At 41.9% G+C, this 25330-nt stretch overlaps 1 protein-coding gene across 9 annotated transcripts in view; it reads right to left on the bottom strand.

Annotated features, from left to right (window-relative positions):
* The window catches only part of ccdc171 (coiled-coil domain containing 171), a 380694-nt gene that overhangs the window by 312010 nt on the left and 43354 nt on the right, over positions 1 to 25330 (bottom strand). For 7 of the 9 annotated variants that reach the window (XM_072589026.1, XM_072589027.1, XM_072589024.1 and 4 more), the window contains 4 exons: positions 25143 to 25235; positions 16313 to 16473; positions 15679 to 15817; positions 12659 to 12761 (listed from right to left, as the gene is read on the bottom strand). In XM_072589026.1, coding sequence (XP_072445127.1) covers positions 12659 to 12761; positions 15679 to 15817; positions 16313 to 16473; positions 25143 to 25235 — 496 coding nt within the window. The remainder of the gene's footprint in view (positions 1 to 12658; positions 12762 to 15678; positions 15818 to 16312; positions 16474 to 25142; positions 25236 to 25330) is intronic. The other 2 variants (XM_072589025.1, XM_072589033.1) reach the window with 2 other exon arrangements.

Here is a 25330-nt window from a genome sequence, read left to right as displayed (position 1 = left end):
ATGGGCAGGACTGGCAGCTTATGTTCCAGGATACAAATGCTACAGGAAGGATAGAAAGGGAGGCAAGAGAGGAGGGGGGTGTGGCGTTTTTGATGAGGGATAACATTACAGCTGTGCTGAGGGAGGATATTCCCGGAAATGCATCCAGGAAAGTTATTTGGGTGGAATTGTGAAATAAGAAAGGGATGAACACCTTAGTGGGATTGTATTACAGAACCCCTAATAGTCAGAGGGAAATTGAGAAACAAGTTTGTAAGAAGATCTCAGCGATCTGTAAAAATAATAAAGTGGTTATGGTAGGAGGTTTTAATTTTCCATAGCATTTTAACATAGACTGGGAATGCCATAGTGTTAAGGGTTTAGATGGAGAGGAATTTGTTAAGTGTGTACAAGAAAATTTTCTGATTCAGTATGTGGATGTACCCACTAGAGAAGGTGCAAAACGTGACCTATTCTTGGGAAATAAGGCAGGGCAGGTGACTGAGGGGTCAGTGTGGGAGCACTTTGGGGCCAGCAACCATAATTCTATAAGATTTAAAATAGTGATGGAAAAGGATAGACCAGATCTAAAAGTTGAAGTTCTAATTTGGAGAAAGGCCAATTTTGACAGTATTAGGTAAGAACGTTCGAAAGCTGATTGGGGCAGATGTTCGTAGGTAAAGGGATGGCTGGAAAATGGAAAGCCTTCAGAAATGAGATAATGAGAATCCAGAGAAAGTATATTCCTGTCAGGGTGAAATGAAAGGCTGGGAGGTATAGGGAATACTGGATGACTAAAGAAATAGAGGAATTGGTTAAGAAAAAGAAGGAAGCAGATGTTAGATATAGACAGGATAATCAAGTGAATCCTTAGGGTATAAAGGCAGTAGGAGTATACTTAAGAGGGAAATCAGGAGGGCAAAACGGGGACATGAGATAGCTTTGGCAAACAGAAGTAAGGAGAATGCAAAGGATTTTACAAATACATGATGGACAAAAAGGTAACTAGGGAGAGAATAGGGCCCCTCAAAGATCAGCAAGGCAGCCTTTGTGTGGAGCTGCAGAAAATAGGAGAGGTATTAAACAAGTATTTTGCATCAGTATTTACTGTGGAAAATGATATGGAAGATATAGAACGTAGGGAAATAGATGGTGACACCTTGAAAAATGTCCATATTACAGAGGAGGAAGTGCTAGATGTCTTGAAAAGCATAAAGGTGGATAAATCCCCAGGACCTAATCAGGTATACCCTAGAACTCTGAGAAGCTAGGGAAGTGATTGGTGGGCCTCTTGCTGAGATATTTTATCATCAATAGTCACAGGTAAGTTGCCGGAAGACTGGAGGTTGGCAAACGTGGTGCCACTGTTTAAGAAGGGTGGTAAGGACAAGCCAGGGAACTATAGACCAGTGAGCCTGACGTTGGTGGTGGGCAAGTTGTTGGAGGGAATCCTGAGGAATAGGGTGTACATGTATTTGGAAAGGCAAGGACTGATTAGGGATAGTCAACATAGCTTTGTGCATGGGAAATCATGTCTCACAAACTTGATTGAGTTTTTTGAAGAAGTAACAGAGAATTGATGAGGGCAGAGCAGTAGATGTGATCTATATGGACTTCAATAAGGCGTTTGACAAGGATTCCCATGGGAGACTGGTTAGCAAGGTTAGATCTCACAGAATACAGAGAGAACTAGCCATTTGGATACAGAACTGGCTCAAAGGTAAAAGACAGTGGGTGGTGGTGAAGGGTTGTTTTTCAGACTGGATGCCTGTGACCAGTGGAGTGCCACAAGGATCGGTGCTGTGTCCCCTACTTTTTATCATTTACATAAATGATTTGGATGTGAGCATAAGAGGTACGGTTTTGCAGATGACATCAAAATTGAAGGTGTGGTGGACAACGAAGAAGGTTACCTCAGATTACAACGGGATCTTGACCAGATGGGCCAATGGGCTGAGAAGTGGCAGATGGAGCTTAATTCAGATAAATGTGAGGTGCTGCATTTTGGGAAAGCAAATCTTAGCAGGATTTATATATTTAATGGTAAGATCGTAGGGAGTGTTGCTGAACAAGGAGACCTTGGAGTGCAGGTTCATAGCTCCTTGAAAGTGGAGTCACAGGTAGGTAGGATAGTGAAGAAGGCGTTCAGCATACTTTCCTTTATTGGTCAGAGTGTTGAGTACAGGAGTTGGGAGGTCATGTTGTGGCTGTACAGAACATTGGTTAGGCCACTGTTGGAATATTGTGTGCCGTTCTGGTCTCCTTCCTATTAGAAAGATGTTGTGAAACTTGAAATGGTTCAGAAAAGATTTACAAGGATGCTGCCAGGGTTGGAGGAGTTGAGCTATGAGGAGAGGCTGAACAGGCTGGGGCTGTTTTCCATGGAGCGTCGGAGGCTGAGGAGTGACCTTATAGAAGCTTATAAACTCATGAGGGGCATGGATAAGATAAATAGATAAAGTCTTTTCCCTGGGGTTGGGGAGTCCAGAACTAGTGGGCATAGGTTTCAGTTCTGGGACCTCTTCTGTTTGTAATTTTTATTAATGACTTGGAAGATGGAGTCGAAGGGTGGGTCAGTAAATTTGCAGACAATACGAAGATTGGTGGAGTTGTGGATAGTGAGGACGGCTGTTGTCGGCTCCAAAGGGACTTAGATATGATGCAGAGCTGGGCTGAGGAGTGGCCGATGGAGTTCAACCCTGTCAAGTGTGAGGTTGTCCACAAATAAGAATGCGGAATACAGGGTTAACGGTAGGGTTCTTAGTAAGGTGGAGGAGCAGAGGGATCTTGGGGTCTATGTTCATAGATCTTTGAAAGTTGCCACTCAGGTGGATAGAGCTTGTAAGAAGGCCTATGGTGTATTAGCGTTCATTAGCAGAGGGATTGAATTCAAGAGTCGTGAGGTGATGTTGCAGCTGTATAGGACCTTGGTAAGGCCACATTTAGAGTACTGTGTGCAGTTCTGGTCGCCTCATTTTAGGAAAGATGTGGAAGCTTTGGAGAGGGTGCAGAGGAGATTTACCAGGATGTTGCCTAGAATGGAGAATAGGTCGTACGAGGATAGGTCGAGAGTGCTAGGCCTTTTCTCATTGGAACGGAGAAGGATGACTGGTGACTTGATAGAGGTTTATAAGATGATCAGGGGAATAGATAGAGTAGACAGTCAGAGACTTTTTCCCCGGGTACAAGAGTGTTAGAAGGGGACATAAATTTAAGGTGAAGGGTGGAAGGTATGGGGGGGGATGTCAGGGGTAGGTTCTTTACCCAGAGAGTGGTGGGGGCATGGAATGCGCTGCCTGTGGGAGTGGCAGAGTCAGAATCATTGGTGACCTTTAAGCAGCAATTGGATAGGTACATGGATAGGTGCTTAAGCTAGGACAAATGTTCGGCACAACATCGTGGGCCGAAGGACCTGTTCTGTGCTGTATTGTTCTATGTTTAGGGTGAGAGGGGAACGATATGAAAGAGATCTAAGGGGTAGCCTTTTCACGCAGAGAGTGGTACACGTATGGAATGAGCTGCCAGAGGAAGTGGTGGAGGCTGGTACAATTGCAACATTTAAGAGATATTTGGATGGGTATATGAATAGGAAGGGTTTAGAGGGAGATGGGCCAGGTGCTGGCAGGTGGGACTAGATTAGGTTGGGATATCTGGTCGGCATGGATGGGTTGGACTAAAGGGTCTGTTTCCATGCTGTACATCTCGAGTAATTTTACCAAAATGTTTAAAGTTTATTCCAAATTACATCTCAGTCATGAACCAGAGGAAGCATAGATAGTGAGTTGAAAATAAGGAGATTTAACAAGCCCATTAACACTTAAGTTGTAAATGTCACCTAACTCTTTTTTTCAGAATTAGAATCCCTACAATGTGGAAACAGGCCCAAAACTGACCCTCTGAAGAGTAACCCACTCAGACCTATTTCCCCTACCCTATATTTGCCTCTGACTAATGCACCTAACCTACACATCCCTGAACACTATGGGCAATTTAGGATGGCTAATTTATCTAAACTGCCCATCTTTGGATCGTGGGAGGAAACCGCAGCATCCGGAGGAAACTCGTGCAGACACAGGTAGAATGTGCAAACTCCATATAGACAGTTGCCAGAGGCTGGAAGTGAACCCAGGTCCTTGATGCTATGAGGCAGTAGTGCTAGCGACTGAACCACCGTGCCGGCCCGAGAATTATGTGGACAGTATAGTGCAAAGCAACAAAGAAAGCTTATATTGTGCTTTTCTGTACAGTGCAACTTCTTTCTTATCAGCATTTACAGTAATCTTGCATAGGGCATTAGGAATTACTTTGCAACAGTGAAAAATATCATCAATAATTACAAAGAGAAGGGATGCTATAGATATTTGACGTTATGCGACAGTTTGCTGTAATTACAAATGTCATTCAGTGGCTGATTTCTTAAATGGATAGGGTGCAAAAAAAGTGTTTCCAAATGAATTAACAAAAAAAGCTCAATTTGACATAATTGTACATATTTTGCAGAACGATCTATTACCACCTCGAGTTGAGTGCTCCCACTAAGTCCTCCTGTCTAGATATTTTTAAATCAAAGTGTTTGGTTATGTTAAGATAAGGACCCAGAGTCAGGCAGAATTGAAGGTGGACCTCATAGTTGGTCTAAGGGGCAGTTAGTTAATGTGGAAGAGGATAAAACATTACTGAGACTCAACAAGAGACACTTTTCTGAGCAACAAGATGTAATTTCTTGCACAACAGCATTTAGTAACATTTACACTGACTATTTCAACACAACTATTAAGATGATTAGAAGTCAAGCATGACATGTCTGAACCCATCAGGATCTTGAGCTAGAATCCTGATTCTCCATTGAGACTCTACCTCAAATTGGGTGGAGCTTAATGTAGTCTCCAACATCAACACTTCTAGTGTCAACCAAGAGAGAAAAGAAATTCATCAAAATGATCCCCTTTCTTCATACATTGGCATTCTTAAAATATTAACCAGTTTAGCAGCAGGAATGCAAACTCGTTGGAGAAGACAAATTGAAAATAATATTTACATATTGATAAATCTGTGACATTAAAGACAAAGCTACTTCAAATCATCAGAAGGCATTACTACATGTATCTGCTGCCCTGGGATTTTACTGCTTGGACTATAGCAGCTTGTTTAAAAAAAGCTCTTTGGAACAGGTATTTCAACATTCTACAGAGAAGTATATGAAACATTCGAATCAAATGTTTCATTCCTCTTAAAAATAAAACATGGAGCTGAGAAGCACAAAGAGAATCTGCTGGAAGGATCAAACATATAGACAGGGTCTTTGCATCAGTGCAAAGTAAGATTTATCAAAGTTCACTAGTAAATGGTTCCTTAAAGTTGAGAAGATCTGACTGGATAACAGTCCTTGATCTATATTCCCCTTTGTCTAGCCAGAGGCAGACATTACAAGGATAGCTATGGATGGCAAAAGCCATTAGGTGCATTTATATGTTCTTAAAAAAATAAATGACTGATAACTGATAAGCAGTAATTATGGCTTGCTCCCACTTAGTGACATAAAAGAATTGTTCATCAAGAAGTACAAGTGACACCACTTTTCTGGGGAGTAAAAATACTTAAAAGAGCTTAATAAGTTAGTTAGATTGATTTTAGCAGAATTTTCTGAATGATTACTCATCATTGGTCCTTGCATAATATCAGAAGTGACTTGGTTATGTGAAACTTAATATGTCCACTATTGTTAACTTAAAGTTCCTTAATTTAAATGAATTGAAGGGTACTGTGGTCAAATGGTATGTCACTTGACCAGTAATCCAAAGGACCGAACCAAACAAAAGATAATTATTTTCCACTTGGTTGCATTATTAATATTTAATTCAAAGTTTTAGTAATTCTGATTATATGCACAGAAACTGCCAAAGTCATCAGTTAATGGCTGCACTGGCATACAGCTAATTGGACGAATGTTTGGATTACTAGGTTTTTGTTATTATGTATAATTATCCTCGTATCATTGTTTTATGATTACATCACAAGAAGGGGTCTGAGTGATGTGTGGCAGAGTTGGTTGAAAAGTCCAGTGAAAGTCACAGTGATATCAGAAGCATCTTGATGCATCTTTTATGCTTTTGACAAGGAGCAAGGATAGACAGTGGCAAGTTGAAAGTAAGCATGCAGGTTCAGCAGGTGGTGTAGCTGGCAAATCATAAGATGGCCTTCAAAGCAAAGGGATTTACATATAGGAGCGGGAATGCCTTGCTGGCGTTGTACAGAACCTTGATGAGACCACACCTGGAGCACTGTGCGCAGTTTTGGTCTCCTTATCTGAGAAAGGATGTTCTGGCTATGGAGGGAGTGCAGCAAATGTTTACCTGACTGACTCTTGGGCTGGCAGGACAAACATACACAGATTGGATGAATTAGGGCAATGCACACTGGAATTAAAAAGAATGAGGGTAATCTCATTAACATCTAAAAGATTATCCAGGTGAAAGTAAGGATTGCAGATGCTGGAGGTCAGAGTCGAGAGCGGGGTGCTGGAAAAGCACAGCAGGTCAGGCAGCATCCAATGATTTTGTCGAGAGAGGAGGAGAACTTCTTCAAGGTAGGCTTCGCAGTAGGGTTAAAATCAACTAGGAGATTTTAGCATCCTCGGATGCTGCCTGACCTGCTGTGCTTTTCCAGCACCCACTCTCGACTCTGATCTATAAAATTGTAACAGAACTAGACAGGGTAAATGCAAAAAGGATGGAAACTCCAGAACCAGGGTCTTAACTCAGAGTGTGACGAACCTGCAATTCTCTGCACAGCAAAAAGTAAGGGATAAACATTGAATGTTTTCAAGAAGGAATTAGATATAGTTCTTAGAGCTGAAGGGATCATAAGGTATGAGGAGAAATGGGAACAGAATACTAAGTTGAATGATCAGTCATGATCATGTCATATAGTGGAGCAGGCTTGAATGGCCAAACGTCCTATTGCTGCTCCTATTTTCTGTGTTTCTATGTTTCACTATAAATTGCCAATTAAGGACAATATTGCTTGTTTTATAATTGACTAATATTTAGCTTCCTATTTTACCAAACAAAAGCTCAACATGAAAACCTGGCCAATTCAGCTTGCCACTCAGTCCAAAGGAACTCCATGTTGCACATGACTACACTGCATCTCAGGGCAGAATCCACGGGCACCAGCTATGAGCACCACTCTTCCAAGGACATCAGTAGCTGGCATTTGCCAAATTTTTGCAACCATTATTCCTCCCTAATACATTGGCAGGGTACTCTGGACAGGTTGGGTGGCAAACAGGAAATGTGCAAATCCTGTGAGGTTTGTGGGAAAGATGATTGGTAAAGGACTCTGGAAATTTGAGGGCTCACAATAGTAGAGGCAAAGGCTGTAAGCCACTGACCAAGGAGCCTTCACTGTCAAAAGTGCACAATGGAGGAGAAAATGTTTGTGACCACACTCAGCGTAGGTGGGGTAAGTAACTAGAATGGTGAAGGGCTGCAAGATCCACCGAAGTTTGGACTTTTAAAGGGAAATATTACTCCACACAACCATGAATTACAAACGACACAGACCAGTGTCATCCCTAATCCCTAATGCATTTGCCTCCCTGTCTGTTTTGCATCTTCCTGCCACAGATATCAATGTGTAATATATTCACATTCATATTTTTAGACAGACAAGTTGGACATGGATAGGGAAGTTGTAAAATGAGTGCCAAAAAATACCAGTAGCACCCATGCCCTCAATACACCTTTCCTTCTTGCATCCAAATGTTCAACAGTTGAGGAGAAGGTACATGTTAAGTATAGTAAATTCAGAAAGAAAGGACAAGCAGAGACAGGTCAAATGAAGATGATAGCACTAATGGGCTGAAGTGTGTTTTATTCAATGCAAGAAGTATTATACGTAAGGCAGATGAGCTTAGAGCTTGGATATATGGAACTATGATGTTGTGGCCATTACAGAGACTTGGTTGAGAGAGGTACAGGACTGGCTGCTCAATATTCCAGAGTTTTGCTGTTTTAGACAAGCTAGAGGAAGGTAAAAGAGGTGGAGAGGTTACATTACTAATCAAGGAAAACGTCATATCTGCACCCAGATCACTGAACCAAACGGGTAGAGCTCAAAAATAAGATGGGTGCAATCACTCTGATAGGATTATTACTATAGGTTCCCCAACAGCCACCAAGACATTGAGGAACAAATATGTAGGCAGATTACGGAAAGGTGCAATAAGAATTGTCATAGTGGGTGACTTTAACTTCCCCAATATTGATTGGCACTCCCTTAGAGCAAGGGGCTTCAACAGGGTGGAATTTGTTGAGTGCATCCAAGGGAGTTTCTTGATAGAATATGTGGATAGACCAACTAGAGGAGGGGTGTACTGGACCTTGTATTGGCTAGTGAGCCTAGCCACATTACCGATCTTTCAGTGAGAAAGCATTTTGGAAACAGTGATCACAACACCTTAAGTTTTAAGAAAGTCAGGACTTTACAAGAAGGTACGAAATTGGGGGAGGGCAAAATACATCAGTATTAGGCAGGAGCTAGGGAGTATTAATTGGGAGGAGCTGTTATCAGGCAAGTCCATATTTGACATGTAGAAACTGTTTAATGACCTGCTGGGGAGAGTTCGAGACCAGCATGTTCCAGAAAGGAGGAAGGCAAGATAAGGGAGATTGTGAATGTAGTCAAAAGGAATAAAAAAGCATACAGTTTGTAAGGTTCAGGAAGTGAAAATCGGACAGGGTCCATGAGGAATATAAGGAAAGCAGGCAAATACTCAAGCAGGGAATTAGGAGACCTTGGCAAGTAGTTTTAAAGGGAATCCCAATGCATTCTACAGAAACATCAAAAACAAAAGAGGATAACTAGGGAGAAGGTAGGACCACTCAAGGATAAAGGGAACTTGTGCTGAGAGGCAGAAGATGTGGGTGAGATCTTAAATAAGTACTTTGCATCAGTACTCACCCAGGAAAACGATATGGAGGACAGTGAGATTTGTGTGGAGCATGATAATATGGTAGGGCATTTTGAGATTACGAAAGTAGTAGTGTTGGATCTCTTGAAGAGTATTAACATGGAAAAGTCCTCAGGACCTGATGGTATCTACCCCAGATTACTGAGAGAGGGAAGAGAGGAGATATCTGGAGCCTTGACTACGATCTTTATATCCTCACTAGCCACTGGGGTCCTGGAGGACTGGCGAGTAGCATATGTTGTTCCTTTGTTCAAGTAAGGAAATAGGGATAATCCAAGAAACTATAGACAAAAGAGTCTCACATCGGTGGTTAGGAAGCTATTGGAGAGAGTTCTTAGGGCTAGGATTTACGCACATTTGGAAAAGCATGGCCTCATTAGGGACAGCCAGCATGGCTTTGTGCAAGGCAAGTCATGTCTTACTAACTTGATTCAATTTTTTCAAGGAGTTGACTAAGGTGATTGATGAGGGTGGAGCAGTGGATGTTGCTTATATGGATTTTAGTAAGGCTTTCGACAAGGTTCCTCATTGGTAGGCTCATCCAGAAGATTAAGATACATAAGATCCACAGTGATTTGACCACATGGATTCAGAATTGGCTTGCCCATAGAAGACAAAGAGTAGTAGTGGAAGGATGTTTCAGCCTCATTGAGAGCATTGCATTCAATTATTGTTGCCACAGTACAGGAAGGGTAGAGAGGCTTTGGAGAGGGGGCAGATGAGATTTACCAGGATGTTGCCTGGATTAGAGGATACGAACTATAATGTGAGGCTAGAAAAACCCAGGTTGTTTTCTCTTGAGCTGTGGAGGATAAGAGGAGACTTGATAAAAGGTTATAAAATTACGAGATGCATAGACAGGGTTGACAGTCAGAATATTTTACCCAGAGTTGAAATATGTAATATTAGGGGGCATACATTTAAGGTGAGAAGGAGCAAGTTCAAAAGAGACATGAAGTGCAGGCTTTTGGGTTTTTTTTCTAAACAGAGAGTGGTAAGAGTCTGGAAAATTAAAAATCATACAACACCAGGTTACAGTCCAACAGGTTTATTTGGAAGCACTAGCTTTCGGAGTGCTGCACCTTTATCAGGTGGTTGTGAAGGAGCATCGCTACGAAAGCTAGTGCTTCCAATTAAACCTGTTGGACTATAACCAGGTGTTGTATGATTTTTAACTTTGTACACCCCAGTCCAACACCGGCATCTCCAAATCGGGAGTCTGGAACACAGTGCCGGGGTGGTGGAAGCAGATACGACAAGGGCATTTAAGGGACCTTTAAATAAGCACATAAGTATGCAAGGAATAGAAGGGTAAGTAGAAGGGATTAGTTTCATTTGGCATCAAGTGCAGTCCAAAATCGTGGACCAAAGGGCCCATTCCTGTGCTATACCGTTCTATGTTCTCACCAGAAACATCTGTCCATGGAACATCATCTGTGGCCATAAAGTGTTATCTTAGGCTGAAACAATTACATCTGGGGCTACAGATGCAAAACAAAAGTAGTGGCATTTATAAACAAAATTGCAATTTAGCACTGCATTGTCACCCAAGCCACAAAAGTAGTTGTCCCCTCTTCCAAAGCTAGAAGTGTACTCCTCCCCAATGCACCGTCCCCTCAACCAGGACATCCAGAACCCCATCAGGGAATTATTGTGCCATCTTTCCCTTCTCTGACATCTTCCAGAAACATTCTTGACCAAGCAGGGCAGCTTCAGAATGCCAAAACTGTTCGGATGCACAGAGCATTTTAAAGCTGATACGGATGCAAGTGATATCAGTCTTCGTGCAAATATCCGCTGAGTGGCAGGTTTTGTGGGAGTAACATGTTGCAAAATGGGGCCTGAACCAGATGTGGCAGACATTTTCAGGATGGAGTAGGTAGTTAATGAGGCAAGTTTGATAAGATACAGCAAGAAAACTTGCTGGGCCTTGCAATGGAAATCCCTCCAAAAAATCTCAATATAACTTGGACTTTGCCAAGAATATATAAAATTCAGCCCACAATCTTTAAAAATCACCAATAAAAATAATAATGTTAAGAACACTCCATTTTGTGCAGCTTCATTTGGCATCATGTTCAGTACAACATTGTGGGCCAAAGGGCCCGTTCCTGTGCTGTACCGTTCTATGTTCTCACCAGAAACATTTGCTCATGGATTAAAATCATCAACTTTGAACATTCTTCTTTTAACATTATCTACTACAGACTATATTTTTGTAATGATTTGGAGATGCCAGTGTAGACTGGGGTGTACAAAGTTAAAAATCACACAACACCAGGTTATAGTCCAACAGGTTTAATTGGAAGCATACTAGCTTTCGGAGCGACGCTCCTTCATCAGGTGATTGTCACCTGATAAAGGAGCGTCGCTCCGAAAGCTAGTGTGCTTCCAATTAAACCTTTTGGACCATAACCTGGTGTTGTGTGATTTTATATTTTTGTAAGTTGTCTGCAGTATAATATTATGCTTCACCTTCAGGTGGCTGGCCTCCTTGAAGAAAAATTCATGTTAAATTCACATCTGAGGCAATGCAAGCAATGGGGAACGCAAAGAGCCAAGGTTAAATGACAAAATATCACACTTCTGCAACTAGTCCCGGAGATGTAATTAGAGTGGAGCTCCCAATCAGTAGGTCACTCAATCACCTTAAGTTAAACCCATGACTTATATTTTTACTTTAATTGCATATTATAGAAATGGTATTTTGCTAATGAAAGCAACAGTCCTTTTCTGAAACATTCATTTAATAATTGCATTAGCACAAATTTGACAAGGACAGAAATGTTTCTAATTTCCTCATTATAGCATGTTCCTTCACTATAGTGGCCTCCCATTGTCTCCTCTGAGACTGGAATAAAAGTATGCTTTTCCCTGTAAAAATGCTCACTACAACCAACCATGAGCTGTCACTATTTAAAATGTCAGTCTAACGCAATGTAGCTGGCTTTCACAGAATCCTTCGACCAAGAAAAAGCATTAAACCATGAATTATTGACTGAAATGTAAATACAGAGAAACCTCAATTATCCAGCATACGATTACCTGAATATTGGATTATCTGGCAAGATTGCAAGGGCCCGATGCTCAGCTAAACTATGTTATCCGGCATTCAATTATCCAGAATTCGATTAACCAGATGAAATACTACCCGCCCGTGTCCTTTGAATAATCGAGGTTCCTCTGTATTAACCAGTACATAAAGAAAATGTTACTGTGGAATTTCTTTCACATGCCCAACATGGAGCATTGACTCTTTTTTTTTAAATGTTAAGATAACAACCCTCATTGTTGTCCTAAATAACCTTCCTGAATTGGCAGTTACCAAGTTGCTTAAGATGCTGCAGTATTTTGGCTCGAGGTACATAAAAAACATCTGGTCCCTTTCCAGGTATTTTACTTAGAAATCTGTGAGGGCCTCAGTTCCCTACAGGAATTATAAGCCAGCAAGCTCACTCTTTACTGCCTGTCAAGTTGACCCTGGCACTTGTAAATCAAGCTCCAGCTCAGCAGCATCAGGCCTACATTCTGTCACCTTTTCTCAGCCTGCTTGGCCACTGTACTGCTGTGAGGACCACTCTTATCTTGTCATCAGATCAGTGCATGTTGAGAAGAGGGATTACAGCGGCATCTGCAGAATTCCCACAATGCAGTGGCTTTTGGAACACTGACAGCTGCATCTGTCATTTCATATAGTCAACTAACCTGATGTCCGTAGGCCTGACACAGCAAAATTGCCCAAAAGGAGTTCTAGCTCTCTCATGCTGCCCCCATATGTTTCTTCCAGGAAAGCCCGCCGTTTCCTTGCCTTGTAAGAGAATTAAGGACAGATCTTATTAGAAAGAAATTAACATGTTACCACAAAAATAAATGCTTTTACACAGCTACATTAAGTAATATTTACAAGTTAAAACACAACCAAAGATGCCAATTTATGAAAGGATTTACAACGAGAAACAAGTAAATAAATTGTCTAAGTACCAAGATCTCACTTGGTTAAGCTAAGAAAATAAATGTGTAGGCACATATATCTAAAAAATAAAATTTGCACAGAATAACAATTTAAATATCAAATAATTTTTCATGAATGTCATCCAGAAATGTCTCTATACATTTATCTTTAATTACAGTATGTGGAACAGGACAGACATTTAACTTCAACATTGAAATGATGCATCAGCTACTGAAAATATCCACAGCAAAATTTACTTCCACTTAAAGCAAGACAATGAAATCTATTGATTTGGTATAATGTTTCAAAACCACATATAAACTTAAATCTCACCAAGAAAACAGATAACATTTTTAAGTTTCAGAAAGCCATTATGATGACTCTGTGTGTCAAATTATTTATTGACATAGCAATTCTGTACTAGTCTGCTCACTTTTTTTGTTAAAGATCTCCCAACAGTATTAAAGGTGAAAATTCCAGATCAACACCCATATATGTCAACCACATTAAAATAAAATCAAACTAATACAAAATATGTACACCACTTAAATGGTAAAATAGTTGGACCTTTAACATTTCTGTTCAGTCTTTCACCAGAACATGTGAGCAAGCTGCAGTTAATTCTGTGACTGTTCTAAGATGAAGTACAGCTGTTCCTGGCAGGGGGACCCAGACATTCACCTTCTACAGCAAATAATTATGTTTGTTACCCAAGAATCAACAAAAAAAAGGCATAGCTAACACTTTTAACATTAAAAACAGCCTTGTAAGCAAGGTTAGCTGTCCCTAAAGGTCAAAAGTAAGCTAATTATCATACAACTATAAATATAGTATCTCTCTGTCAATTTTGCAGCAAATTTCTAATACTTAAAAAAGTCAAATTTAAAAAAAACTTCATTGTGAATAGAAGGCAATTTGATAGATTTGCTCATTTTTTGAAAAGTTATAACATTTTCATAATTTTACCTAAATTGAAATCCTTACTCTTCATGCCCTCCCAGCCCCTAGTCATGTCTAACAAATCCTCACCAGGATACGTTCACAGCTTTCCTCTCTCAATCTTCACAATGAGTAATTCCTCAATCTCAGTGATTTCAATCTCTATCTCAATTCATCATGCTTTGTTTTCCAAATGAATTTTCTGCTCTCTTCAATTACTACCTCCATATAAATGTTCCAAGCCATATTCAAAACTGCTATCACTGCCCTCCCTCTCACCTTGCTTCTGTCCCTGAGCTAGTTACCTCACATGGTCTCACTATTCCCATTACATCAATCACCGTGGGCGGCACGGTGGCACAGTGGTTAGCACTGCTGCCTCACAGCACCAGAGACCCGGGTTCAATTCCTGCCTCAGGTAACTGACTGTGTGGAGTTTGCACGTTCTCCCCGTGTCTGTGTAGGTTTCCTCCGGGTGCTCCGGTTTCCTCCCACAGTCACAAAAATGTGCAGGTCAGGTGAATTGGCCATGTTAAATTGCCCATAGTGTTAGGTAAGGGGTAAATGTAGGGGTATGGGTGGGTTGCGCTTCGGTGGGTCGGTGTGGACCTTTTGGGCCGAAGGGCCTTTTTCCACACTGTAATGTAATGTAATCTAATCATAGATAAGCCACCTAATCAATTCTTTTCATCTTTCTCCACATAGAGGCCTCTCTACCATTTCCCCAATCCCAACCATATCTGTCCTTGACAGAACACTGTCACAATGTACTTGCAACTGCATGTTCAAAACTATGCATTCAAAACCCCAGTTGGCCTTTGACCATTCATGAACTACAGCATTTCTGCAGCCATGACCTGCTGAACTACATGCTCACCTCCATTATCGATGCCTCAATCCCAGTAAAGCCATTACTTTCTCTCAACCTGCCTGTTATCCACTCAGCTCTCCACTCCATTCCGTTAATTTCACAGATGCAGACTTGAATGGACATGGTGGAAAACTGAATCAGCCATTCATCGTCAGATCATTTTGGGCCACAAAGTATCATCAGTATACCTGATGCTTAATTCCCAACTTCAACCCCTTTCTGCTCAGTTAACCAAGTCTAGAGTATGATTTAGAGTGCCGCTGTTGGACTGGGGTGCATGAAGTTAAAAATCACATAACACTAGGTTACAGTCCAACAGGTTTATCTCAAGCCTCAAGTATATTTAATTCTAAAGAAGACTCATAATTAACTCTCCACAGATGCTGTCACACCAGAGTTTCTCCAGCATTTTCCATATTTATTTCAAGTATTAGCACATCTATGTTTTCACAATATATTCCCCACTTCCTTTGTTGGTTGCAACATATTGATCCACCTCTGATGGTTCTGCTTGAAGGAGGACCCACATTCAAAATATAAACATTTTCACTTTCTCTACAACAACTGTGTGGCCCATAACAAAATTCGAACATTTTCTGTTTTTGTTTCATGAAAGTATAAAACTTCATTTCCATACTAAATAGTAGCGGTTTAGTAAAGTAGCTGCAAGTGGTGTGAAAGCAATTAAACTTCAAAAATAAAACTCCTAAACAGTACCCCAGAGTCAAATTTAAAAGCAGCTTTGAACTAATGGGGTTCACTCAATACTAGTCAAACTTCAGCTCAATTACAATCTTCACAGGTGGCAACATACATATCAGATGACCACAGGCATTATTACAGTGCACTATCCACTCCTATCTTTCCAGTACTTAAAATAAATGCAGCCATTATAACCTTGCAGTCAAATAGACAATGCTGAATATTGTATTCAGCTTCATTTTCTATCAAGTTTATTCTTACTTTTCTTAGCTCATCCTGAAGATTTTCAAAACTTTCCTCATGGCCCTGAAGCATTTTTGAAAGGTCAGCAATCACATTATTCTTTTCTTCAATTTCTGCTGTCAACTGTTGCTTTGATTCTGTAAATTCTTTTTGTAATCTTAAGGAGAAAATGGCAAGTTTAGTTAAAATTTGTAAATTTAAAATAAGAGCAACTTTCAAAAACTATGCTTCGTTAATTTAACAAATTTAACAAGCCTAATTGTTAGCTTGTGTAATTTAGCAATGAGTCCCTTATTATTTGACACCATACTCAAAACATAATCCAAAAAACACAGCACTTTCACATTATAGAGTATTGACCTGTGGTTATGCCCAAGAGATTTGGTTTTGAATCCCACTGTGACAGATGATGAGATTTAAATTTAATAAAATAAAATCTGGAATAAAGAGCTGACCTAATGGCAGCCATATAACCACTGTCGGTTTTCATAAAACCCATCTGGTTCAATACTGTCCTGGTCACTAATGACACCAGACTCACAGCAACATGCTTGACTCTTAAATGTCCTCTGAGCAATTAAGAGTAACAAAAAATGCAGGCCTAGCCAGCAATTCCAATGTCCTGTGGATTAATAAATATATAAACTCTTACTTCTGTAATTGATTAGTAGTTTCTGTAGCTTTTGATTTCTCCCTTTCATATGAGAGTTCAATATCGCTGAATTGCTGTTTAATCAAGTCCAAATTTAACGCTGCATCTGCATGACTTGACTTTTCCACTTGCAACATGTTTTCTAGGTCTCGTATGCGCAACTATGAAACAATTTTAAAAATTAAAAATGATTGAAAATGTAGGATACAATCATAGGTACGAACAGTAATAGGTTCTTTCAGAAATACCAGTTTTTGATGCACACCATCCAAAAATGTAATTGCAAGAAACAGTGTTCTGCGTATTATGGAAAATAATCATTTATATAAACTGTTACCTCAGAAACTGACAAAATTGACTCTCAGTGACTTTATAATGGATGAATATTTACTGCCAATGTAAAAGAGACACAGGGAATAAAACTAGTCTTTGCAAAACAGGCTGATAGCGAGTCAGCAGTTAATTTCCACCACATCCAATCTTATTATCGTTGAAGTTCATAGGCCAATAGTTCAACATCTTTTGGAGACTAATTTAGACATATCACTGTGTGAAATTAAATATCTTGGCAATATTTTCCAAGTCAATGTCAGTTCAATTGGAGCCCATTTTACACTGCTGGCTAAAATAGATTTCAATCCTACCATATATTTAAAATTTGTCACATACGCTGTCTGACAATAAGTTATTTGAGAATAGATTACATTATAATCAATTAAATATAAATATAAAAGGTGCTAAGATTTGTCTGGCCATGCTGTTTTTGAAGCTGAAGTCACTTTTACAAATATTTCAACAGAGAGAAATGATCTATTAACAGGTGACTATTGTCACCAATACTGAACATGCAGACTGTTAGGTGAAGTATTTTTGTAATATGAAGGATGACTTTTCAATTTTGCTTCATTAAATATATGAACTTATGTTAGGTGTTGTACTAATTAAATGCAAAGTGGAGATCTTTTTATGCAACATGCCACAACAGATGTAATGTAGAGCAAAATCATTATGGTGCACATTACAAGAGTAAGAAATGAGGGTCAAGTCACAAGAGCTAACCCACTAACAATTGAGCAACATATAAAAGTGATTCAAATTCTATTACACCCGCACAGATAGCATTCAAAGTACACGTGGCAACATTCCATTATACATAATAGTACTGCCCAATAAAAGGGGGTCAGTTAGTTCAGTTGGCTAGTTTGCAATGCAGAATAATGCCAAAAGTGTAGGTTCAATTCCTGCATCAGCACAAAGAACTCGCTTTAACCTCTCCCCTCGCCTGAAAGCATGGTAACCCTCAGGTTAAATCACTTCTAGTTGCCTCACTCGAAAGACAGCAGTCCTACGGTGCATAAGGTAAGAAAATGTTTTGCATTCAATTCATAATTGCAGGAGCAGCAATTACTGTTTTATATGCTGTTGCATTGCTTTGGAACTTTGCGGAAAAAAAGTCAAAACAACAGCAGTTTTAAAAGGGAGAAGAACAGACAAAGGAAACACATTGTGAGGTCATTGCAGGAGAGAAAGAGAGAGAGAAAACCTGCACAGTTACTGCCTTTAATGTTTGAATTCTTGTATCGCTGGACATCGGAGTGCATCTGGGAAAATTATCAAACAGTGAAATTCACAACTGATCTTGGAAGAACTGTTGGGCGAAATTCACAGCACAGAATCAGATAAGTTAATTGTTGTTTTAAGTGTGGCCTACAGAGAATCTGCAGTAGTGAGTAGAGTAGGTTCTTTCTTAATTATGTGTTTTTGGGGATATGACTCATGATTAAACTTAAAATATACGCTATAACTATTAACCTAACCTGAGGCAGTGTTGTAGAGGAATAAGACGGTGTTATTTTCTGGGTCTGTAGAATGTGAAGAAGCAAAAATGGCCTTTAATAGAGTGATATGTATTTCTTGTCAGATATGGGAGTTTAAAGAGAGTTTAGAGTTACTGTAGATTATATCTGCTATAAATGCTGCTGGCTGCGAACCTTATCAGATCAAATGGATTGGTTGGAGAGACAGCTAGAAGCAATGACGAATTTGCAACTACAACAGTATGTTATGGATGGCAGTTATAGGAAGGGGTGGGAAGTCTCAAATACAGTCACATAGATGGGTTAACTCCATGAAAGGTAAGAGAGGTAGGCACCTAGTGCAGGAGTCTTTTGTGGGTATAACCATTTCAAACAGGTATGCTGTTTTGGAAAATGTACGGGGTGATGGATTCTCAGGGGAATGTAGCACGAACAGCCAAATTTCCGGTATGGAGACAGGCTCTAATGCAACAAGGGGTACGTCGGGTTCCAAGAGATCAATTGTGATAGGGGATTCTCTAGTTCGAGGTACAGACAGATGTTTCTGTGGCCAGCAGCAAAAAAGCAGAATGGTGTGTTGCTTCCCTGGTGCCAGGATCAAGGATGTCTCAGAGATGGTGCAGAATGTTCTCACAGAGGAGAGGGGCCAGCAGGAGGTCATTGTCCACATTGGAAACAATGACATAGGAAGGGAAAAGGTTGAGATTCTGAAGGGAGATTACAGAGAGTTAGGCAGAAATTTAAAAAGGAGGTTCTTGAGACTAGTAATATCTGGATTACTCCTGGTGCTACGAGCTAGTGAGGGTAGAAATAGGAGGATAGAGCAGATGAATGCATGGCTGAAGAGCTGATGTATGGGAGAAGGATTCACATTTTTGGATCATTGGAATCTCTTTTGGGGTGGAAGTGACCTATACAAGAAGGACGGATTGCACCTAAATTGGAAGGGGACTAATATACTGGCAGGGAAATTTGCTAGAGCTGCTCGGGAGGATTTAAACTAGTAAGGTGGGGGTGGGGGGGGAGACCCAGGGTGATAGTGAGGAAAGAGATCAATCTAAGACTGGTACAGCTGAGAACAGAAGCGAGTCAAACACTCAGGGCAGGAAGGGACAAGTTAAGACTAATAAATTAAACTGCATTTATTTCAATGCAAGAGGCCTAACGGGGAAGGCAGATGAACTCAGAGCATGGTTAGAAACATGGAACTAGTTTATCATAGCAATTGCAGAAATATGGCTCAGGGATGGGCAGGACTGGCAGCTTAATGTTCCAGGATACAAATGCCTACAGGAAGGATAGAAAGGGAGCCAAGAGAGAAGGGGGAAGTGGCATTTTTGATAAGGGATAGCATTACAGCTGTGCTGAGGGAGGATATTCCTGGAAATACATCCAGGGAAGTTATTTGGGTGGAACTGAGAAATAAGAATTCAATGAACACCTTATTGGAATTGTATTATTGACCCCCTAATAGTCAGAGGGAAATTGAGAAACAAACTTGTTAGGAGATCTCGGTAAGAATAATAGGGTGGTTCTGGTAGGGGAGTTTTACTTTCCAACTATAGACTGGGACTGCCAGAGTGTTAAGGGTTTAGATGGAGAGGAATTTGTTAAGTGTTACAAGACAATTTTCTGATTCAGTATGTGGATGTACCTTCTAGAGAAGGTGCAAAACTTGACTTACTCTTGGGAAATAGCGCAGGGCAGGTACCTAAGTTGTCAGTGGGGAGCACTTTGGGGGCCAGCGACCATAATTCTATTAGATTTAAAATAATGATTGAAAAGGATAGACCAGATCTAAAAGTTGAAGTTCTAAATTGGAGAAAGGCCAATTTTGACAGTATTAGGCAAGAACTTTCGAAAGCTGATTGGGAGCAGATGTTCACAGGTAAAGGGACAGCTGGAAAATGAGAAGCCTTCAGAAACAAAATAACAAGAATCCAGAGAAAGTATATTCCTGTCAGGGTGAAAGGGAAGGCTGGTAGGTATAGGGAATGCTGGATGACTAAAGAAATTGAGGGTTTGGTTAAGAAAAAGAAGGAAGCATATGTCAGGTATAGACAGGATAGATTGAGTGAATCCTTAGAAGAGTATAAAGGCAGAAGGAGTATACTTAAGAGGGAAATCAGGAGGGCAAAAAGGGGACATGAGATAGCTTTGGCAAATAGAATTAAGGAGAATCCAAAGATTTTTTACAAATACATTAAGGACAAAAGGGTAACGGGAGAGAATAGGGCCCCTCAAAGATCAGCAAGGCGGCCTTTGTGTGCAGCCGCAGAAAATGGGGGAGATACTAAATGAGTATTTAGCATCAGTATTTACTGTGGAAAAGGGTATGAAAGATATAGACTGTAGGGAAATAGATGGTGACTTCTTGCAAAATGTCCATATTATAGGAGGAAGTGCTGAGTGTCTTGAAATGCATAAAAGTGGATAAATCCCCAGGACCTAATCAGGTGTACCCTAGAATTCTGTTGTAAGCTAGACAAGTGATTGCTGGATCTCTTGCTGAGATATTTGTATCATCAGTGGTCACAGGTAAAGTGCCGGAAGACTGGAGGTTGGCTAACGTGGTGCCACTGTTTAAGAAGGGTGGTAAGGACAAGCCAGGGAACTATAGACCGGTGAGCCTGATGTCGGTGGTGGGCAAGTTGGAGGGAATCCTGAGGGACAGGATGTACATGTATTTGGAAAGGCAAGAACTGATTAGGGATGGTCAACATGGTTTTGTGCATGGGAAATCATGTCTCACAAACTTGATTGAGTTTTTTGAAGAAGTAACAAAGAAGATTAATGAGGGCAGAGCAGTAGATGTGATCTATATGGACTTCAGTAAGTCTTTCGACAAGGTTCCCCATGGGAGACTGATTAGCAAGGTTAGATCTCATGGAATACAGGGAGAACTAGCCATTTGGATACAAAACTGGTTCAAAGGTAGAAGACAGAGAGAGGGTGGTGGTGGAGGGTTGTTTTTCTGACTGGAGGCCTGTGACCAGTGGAGTGGAGTTTCTGAAGAAGGGCTTATGCCCAAAACGTCGATTCTCCTGCTCCTCGGATGCTACCTGGCCTGCTGTGTTTTTCCAGCATCACATTTTTCAACTCTGGTCTCCAGCATCTGCAGTCCTCACTTTCTCCTAGTTCATCTTAACCTACTATGAATCCTCTTGCAAGGAGGCCTACCTCGAAGATCCCTCTACAAGGATCTCAGTGAGTCCCTCTCTCACTGCACCCACCAGATCATCTCCTCTGCCCTGAAGCTCTTCAGCCACGTCCTGAAACAGACTCCCTACCACAGCCACATCTCCTTCCTCAGACCTGCCTACAGAACCGACTGACCCCGCATGGACTCCGGACTACATTCAGACCAACACAATTTGGATCCAACCAGGACAACCAGTACCTGCAACAAATCCGAAGCCTCCAGCAACAGACCTCTCTCCGGATCCTCCGCTCCACGCTTGCAGCCATGCACCGCTACCTACACTCCCTGCAGTCAGCCCTGCCCCAGCTCAGGACAACACTCTCCCAGACCTGCAAAGGACCTTTGCTGTTCTTCATCCTCAGAAGAATTCATACACTGAGCAAACGTTTTTTCCTAGCCATATCGAACATCAAAGAAAGTACAAAAAACTTTCATGTACTCACCCCAACACTCTGGATTCCTCGACTGTTCCTGAACCTTCTCATGACCTCCAGAACCACTCAGGCGCCATTGCCCATGCGGCCGCTGCAGCCACCACTGCCGCGGCGAAAGGTGACGTCACTTCCGCCCCCACTGCCACACGGACAACAGCCACCACCGACCATGCAGCCTCTGCAATCGCCGCCCAGACAACCGCCTCCACGATAGCCAGGAAGACCATTGCCGACCGATACACAGCCGCCGCAGGATCCACGACTACAGGGACCAGCGCCGTTTCTGCCCGGCGTGCCACTTCCGCCCCTGGAGCTGCCGTCGCCACAGCCACTTCCGCCCCCAGTGACGTCACTCACCTGCTCAAGGACAACACCACACACTACGCCACTCGCACGTCGATCTCCACGCCTACATCGATCTGCGCCCCACGACCAACTCCGCCCCCACGACAGGTCCTAACTACCAGCCCTGCCGTATTTTCACCATCCCTCCAGACCTCCCCCTCTCTGAGAATGAATGATCAGTCCTCAGCAGAGGCCTCACCTTCATCTCCCTATGCTCCTGGATCAATGAGTTCAACACATGGCTAGACATCGAGCAATTCTTCCGCCACCTTCGCCTCCGTGGCTACTTCTTCAACTAGGACTCTCGCCCACCCTCTGACGACCCTTCTCCTGCCTCCAACACACCCCATCCACCTGGACACCCCGTGTTGGCCTCTTACCCGCCCTTGATCTCTTCATATCCAACTGCCGTCGCGACATTGACCGCCTCAACCTGTCCACCCCTCTCACTCACTTCAACCTCTCACATTCACAACGCGCAGCCCTTCGCTCCAACCCCAACCTCACCATCAAACTGGCAGACAAGGGAGGTGCAGTGGTAGTTTGCCGCACCGATCTTTACACCGCTGAAGCTAGACGCGAACTCGCGGACACCTCCTCCTACTGCCCCCTTGACCCCACCTCCCACCACCAAACCATCATCTCCCAGACCATCCATAACCTCATCATCTCAGGAGATCTCCCATCCACCGCCTCCAACCTCATAGCCCCACAACCCCGCACCGCCCGTTTCTACCTCCTGCCCAAAATCCACAAACCCAACTGCCCAAGCTGACCCATTGTCTCAGCCTGTTCCTGCCCCACCGAACTCATCTCTGCATACCTCAACACTGTCCCGTCCCCCTTAGTCCAAGAACTCCCCACCAACGCCCTCCACCTCCTCCATGATTTTCGCTTCCCCAGCCCCCAATGCCTAATCTTCACGATGGACATCCAGTCCCTATACACTTCCATCCACCATTACGAAGGCCTCCAAGCCCTCCGCTTCTTCCTCTCCTGCCGACCCAACCAGAACTCTTCCACTGACACCCTCCTTTGACTGACTGAACTGGCCCTCACTCTGAACAACTTCTCCTACCAATCCTCCCACTTCCTCCAAACCAAAGGAGTAGCCATGGGCACCCACATGGGCCCCAGCTATGCCTGCCTCTTCGTAGGATATGTGGAACAGTCCATCTTCTGCAACTACACTGGCACCACCCCCACCTTTTCCTCTGCCAAATCAATGATTGTATTGGCATTACCTCGTGCTCCCACGAGGAGGTTGAACAGTTCATCCACATTACTAATACCTTCCACCCCGACCTCAAATTTACCAGGACTGTCTCAGACTCCTCCCTTCCCTTCCTAGACCTCTCCATTTCTATCTCGGGTGACCGACTCAACACAGACGGTTCCTGAAGAAGGGCTTATGCCGGAAATGTCGATTCTCCTGTTCCTCGGATGCCACCTGGCCTACTGTGTTTTTCCAGCATCACATTTTTCAACACCAGTGGAGTGCCACAAGGATCGGTGCTGGGTCCTCTACTTTTTGTTATTTACATAAATGATTTGGATGTGAGCATTAGAGGTACAGTTAGTAAGTTTGCAGATGACACCAAAATTGGAGGTATAGTGGACAGCAAAGAGGGTTACCTCATATTACAACAAGACCTTGACCAGATGGGCCAATGGGCTGAGGACTGGCAGATGGAGTTTAATTCAGATAAATGCAAGGTACTGCATTTTGGTAAAGCAAATCTTAGCAGGACTTATACACTTAATGGTAAGGTCCTAGGGAGTGTTGCTGAACAAAGAGACCTTGAAGTGCAGGTTCATAGCTCCTTGAAAGTGAAGTCGCAGGTAGATCGGATCGTGAAGAAGGCATTTGGTATGCTTTCCTTTATTGGTCAGAGTATTCAGTTCAGGAGTTGGGAGATTATGTTGCGCCTGTACAGGACATTGGTTAGGCCATTGTGGAATACTGCATGCAGATCTGGTCTCCTTCCTATCGGAAAGATGTTGTGAAACTTGAAAGGGTTCAGAAAAGATTTACAAGAATGTTGCCAGGATTGGAGGATCTGAGCTACAGGGAGAGGCTGAACAGGTTGGGGCTGTTTTCTCTGCAGCATTGGAGGCTGAGGGGTGACCTTATCGAGGTTTACAAAATTATGAGGGGCATGAATAGGGTAAATAGGCAAAGTATTTTCCTTGAGGTCAGGGAGTCCAGAACTAGAGGGCATAGGTTTAGGGTGAGAAGGGAAAGATATAAAAAAGACCTATGGGGCAACCTTTTCACGCAGAGGGTGGTATGTGTATGGAATGAGCTGCCAGAGGAAGTGGTGGAGACTGGTACAATTACAACATTTAAGAGGCATTTGGATGGGTATACGAATGGGAAGGGTTTGGAGGGATATGGGCCGGGTGCTGGCAGGTGGGACTAGATTGGGTTGGGATAGCTGGTCGGCATGGACAGGTTGGACCGACGGGTCTGTTTCCAAACTGTACATCTCTATGACACTATATCATATATTTCACACAGGTGTGTGTACTTACAGGGTAAGTGCTTAGAGTCAACTGATTCCATGGGACCCTAATGTATTTCCCTACTCCATCACCCTGAGTGAGGACAATCTGTCAAACATGGAAAATTACCTGCAACAGATGTTGGTACATTCGAAAATCTACAATTTTGTGAGTACTCCTAAATGTACCTCTTCTTCTTAAGCAGATGAGATAACTTATTTAAAACCAACATACTGTGATCCTTATGAGGGTATTAAGTCAAATACTCTTACATTCCAAAACAAATGAAAAACTGGTGCGTTTTACTGAACAGTTCTGAGCAAAACTTTGGCCTTATATGAATTTTCACCTCAAACATCAACAAAATACTCACAAATATTGTGCAGAAGCTTTTGTTTTAAATCTCATATGATTCTTGCATCAAAGCAATAAAAAATATTTTTTAATGAAGAGATTTGTACCTGCGGCATGAATAATTTGCAAGTTTATCCAACATCTTAAACTTGAGAGGGATGGTTTAGCTTTACCTGAATAATTTCAGAGTTAAATTTTGATTCCAGATGTGCAGCCCTTTCTGCCTCAATGTTTTCTTCTAATGTCTTCACTCTTTGCTGTGCTACCTTAAAAACCAAGAAACTATCAGATTTACTAATTCTATAGTTTGCAGGCTATTAGTACACAGAGATAAATTAATTGCCTTTACTCCCAGTATAAT

Source organism: Chiloscyllium punctatum, chromosome 2, assembly GCF_047496795.1.
Source record: "Chiloscyllium punctatum isolate Juve2018m chromosome 2, sChiPun1.3, whole genome shotgun sequence".
Lineage (NCBI taxonomy): Eukaryota > Metazoa > Chordata > Chondrichthyes > Orectolobiformes > Hemiscylliidae > Chiloscyllium > Chiloscyllium punctatum.
The sequence above is the reverse complement of the archived record's forward strand: the minus strand, read 5'-3'. Positions and strand labels throughout refer to the sequence as shown.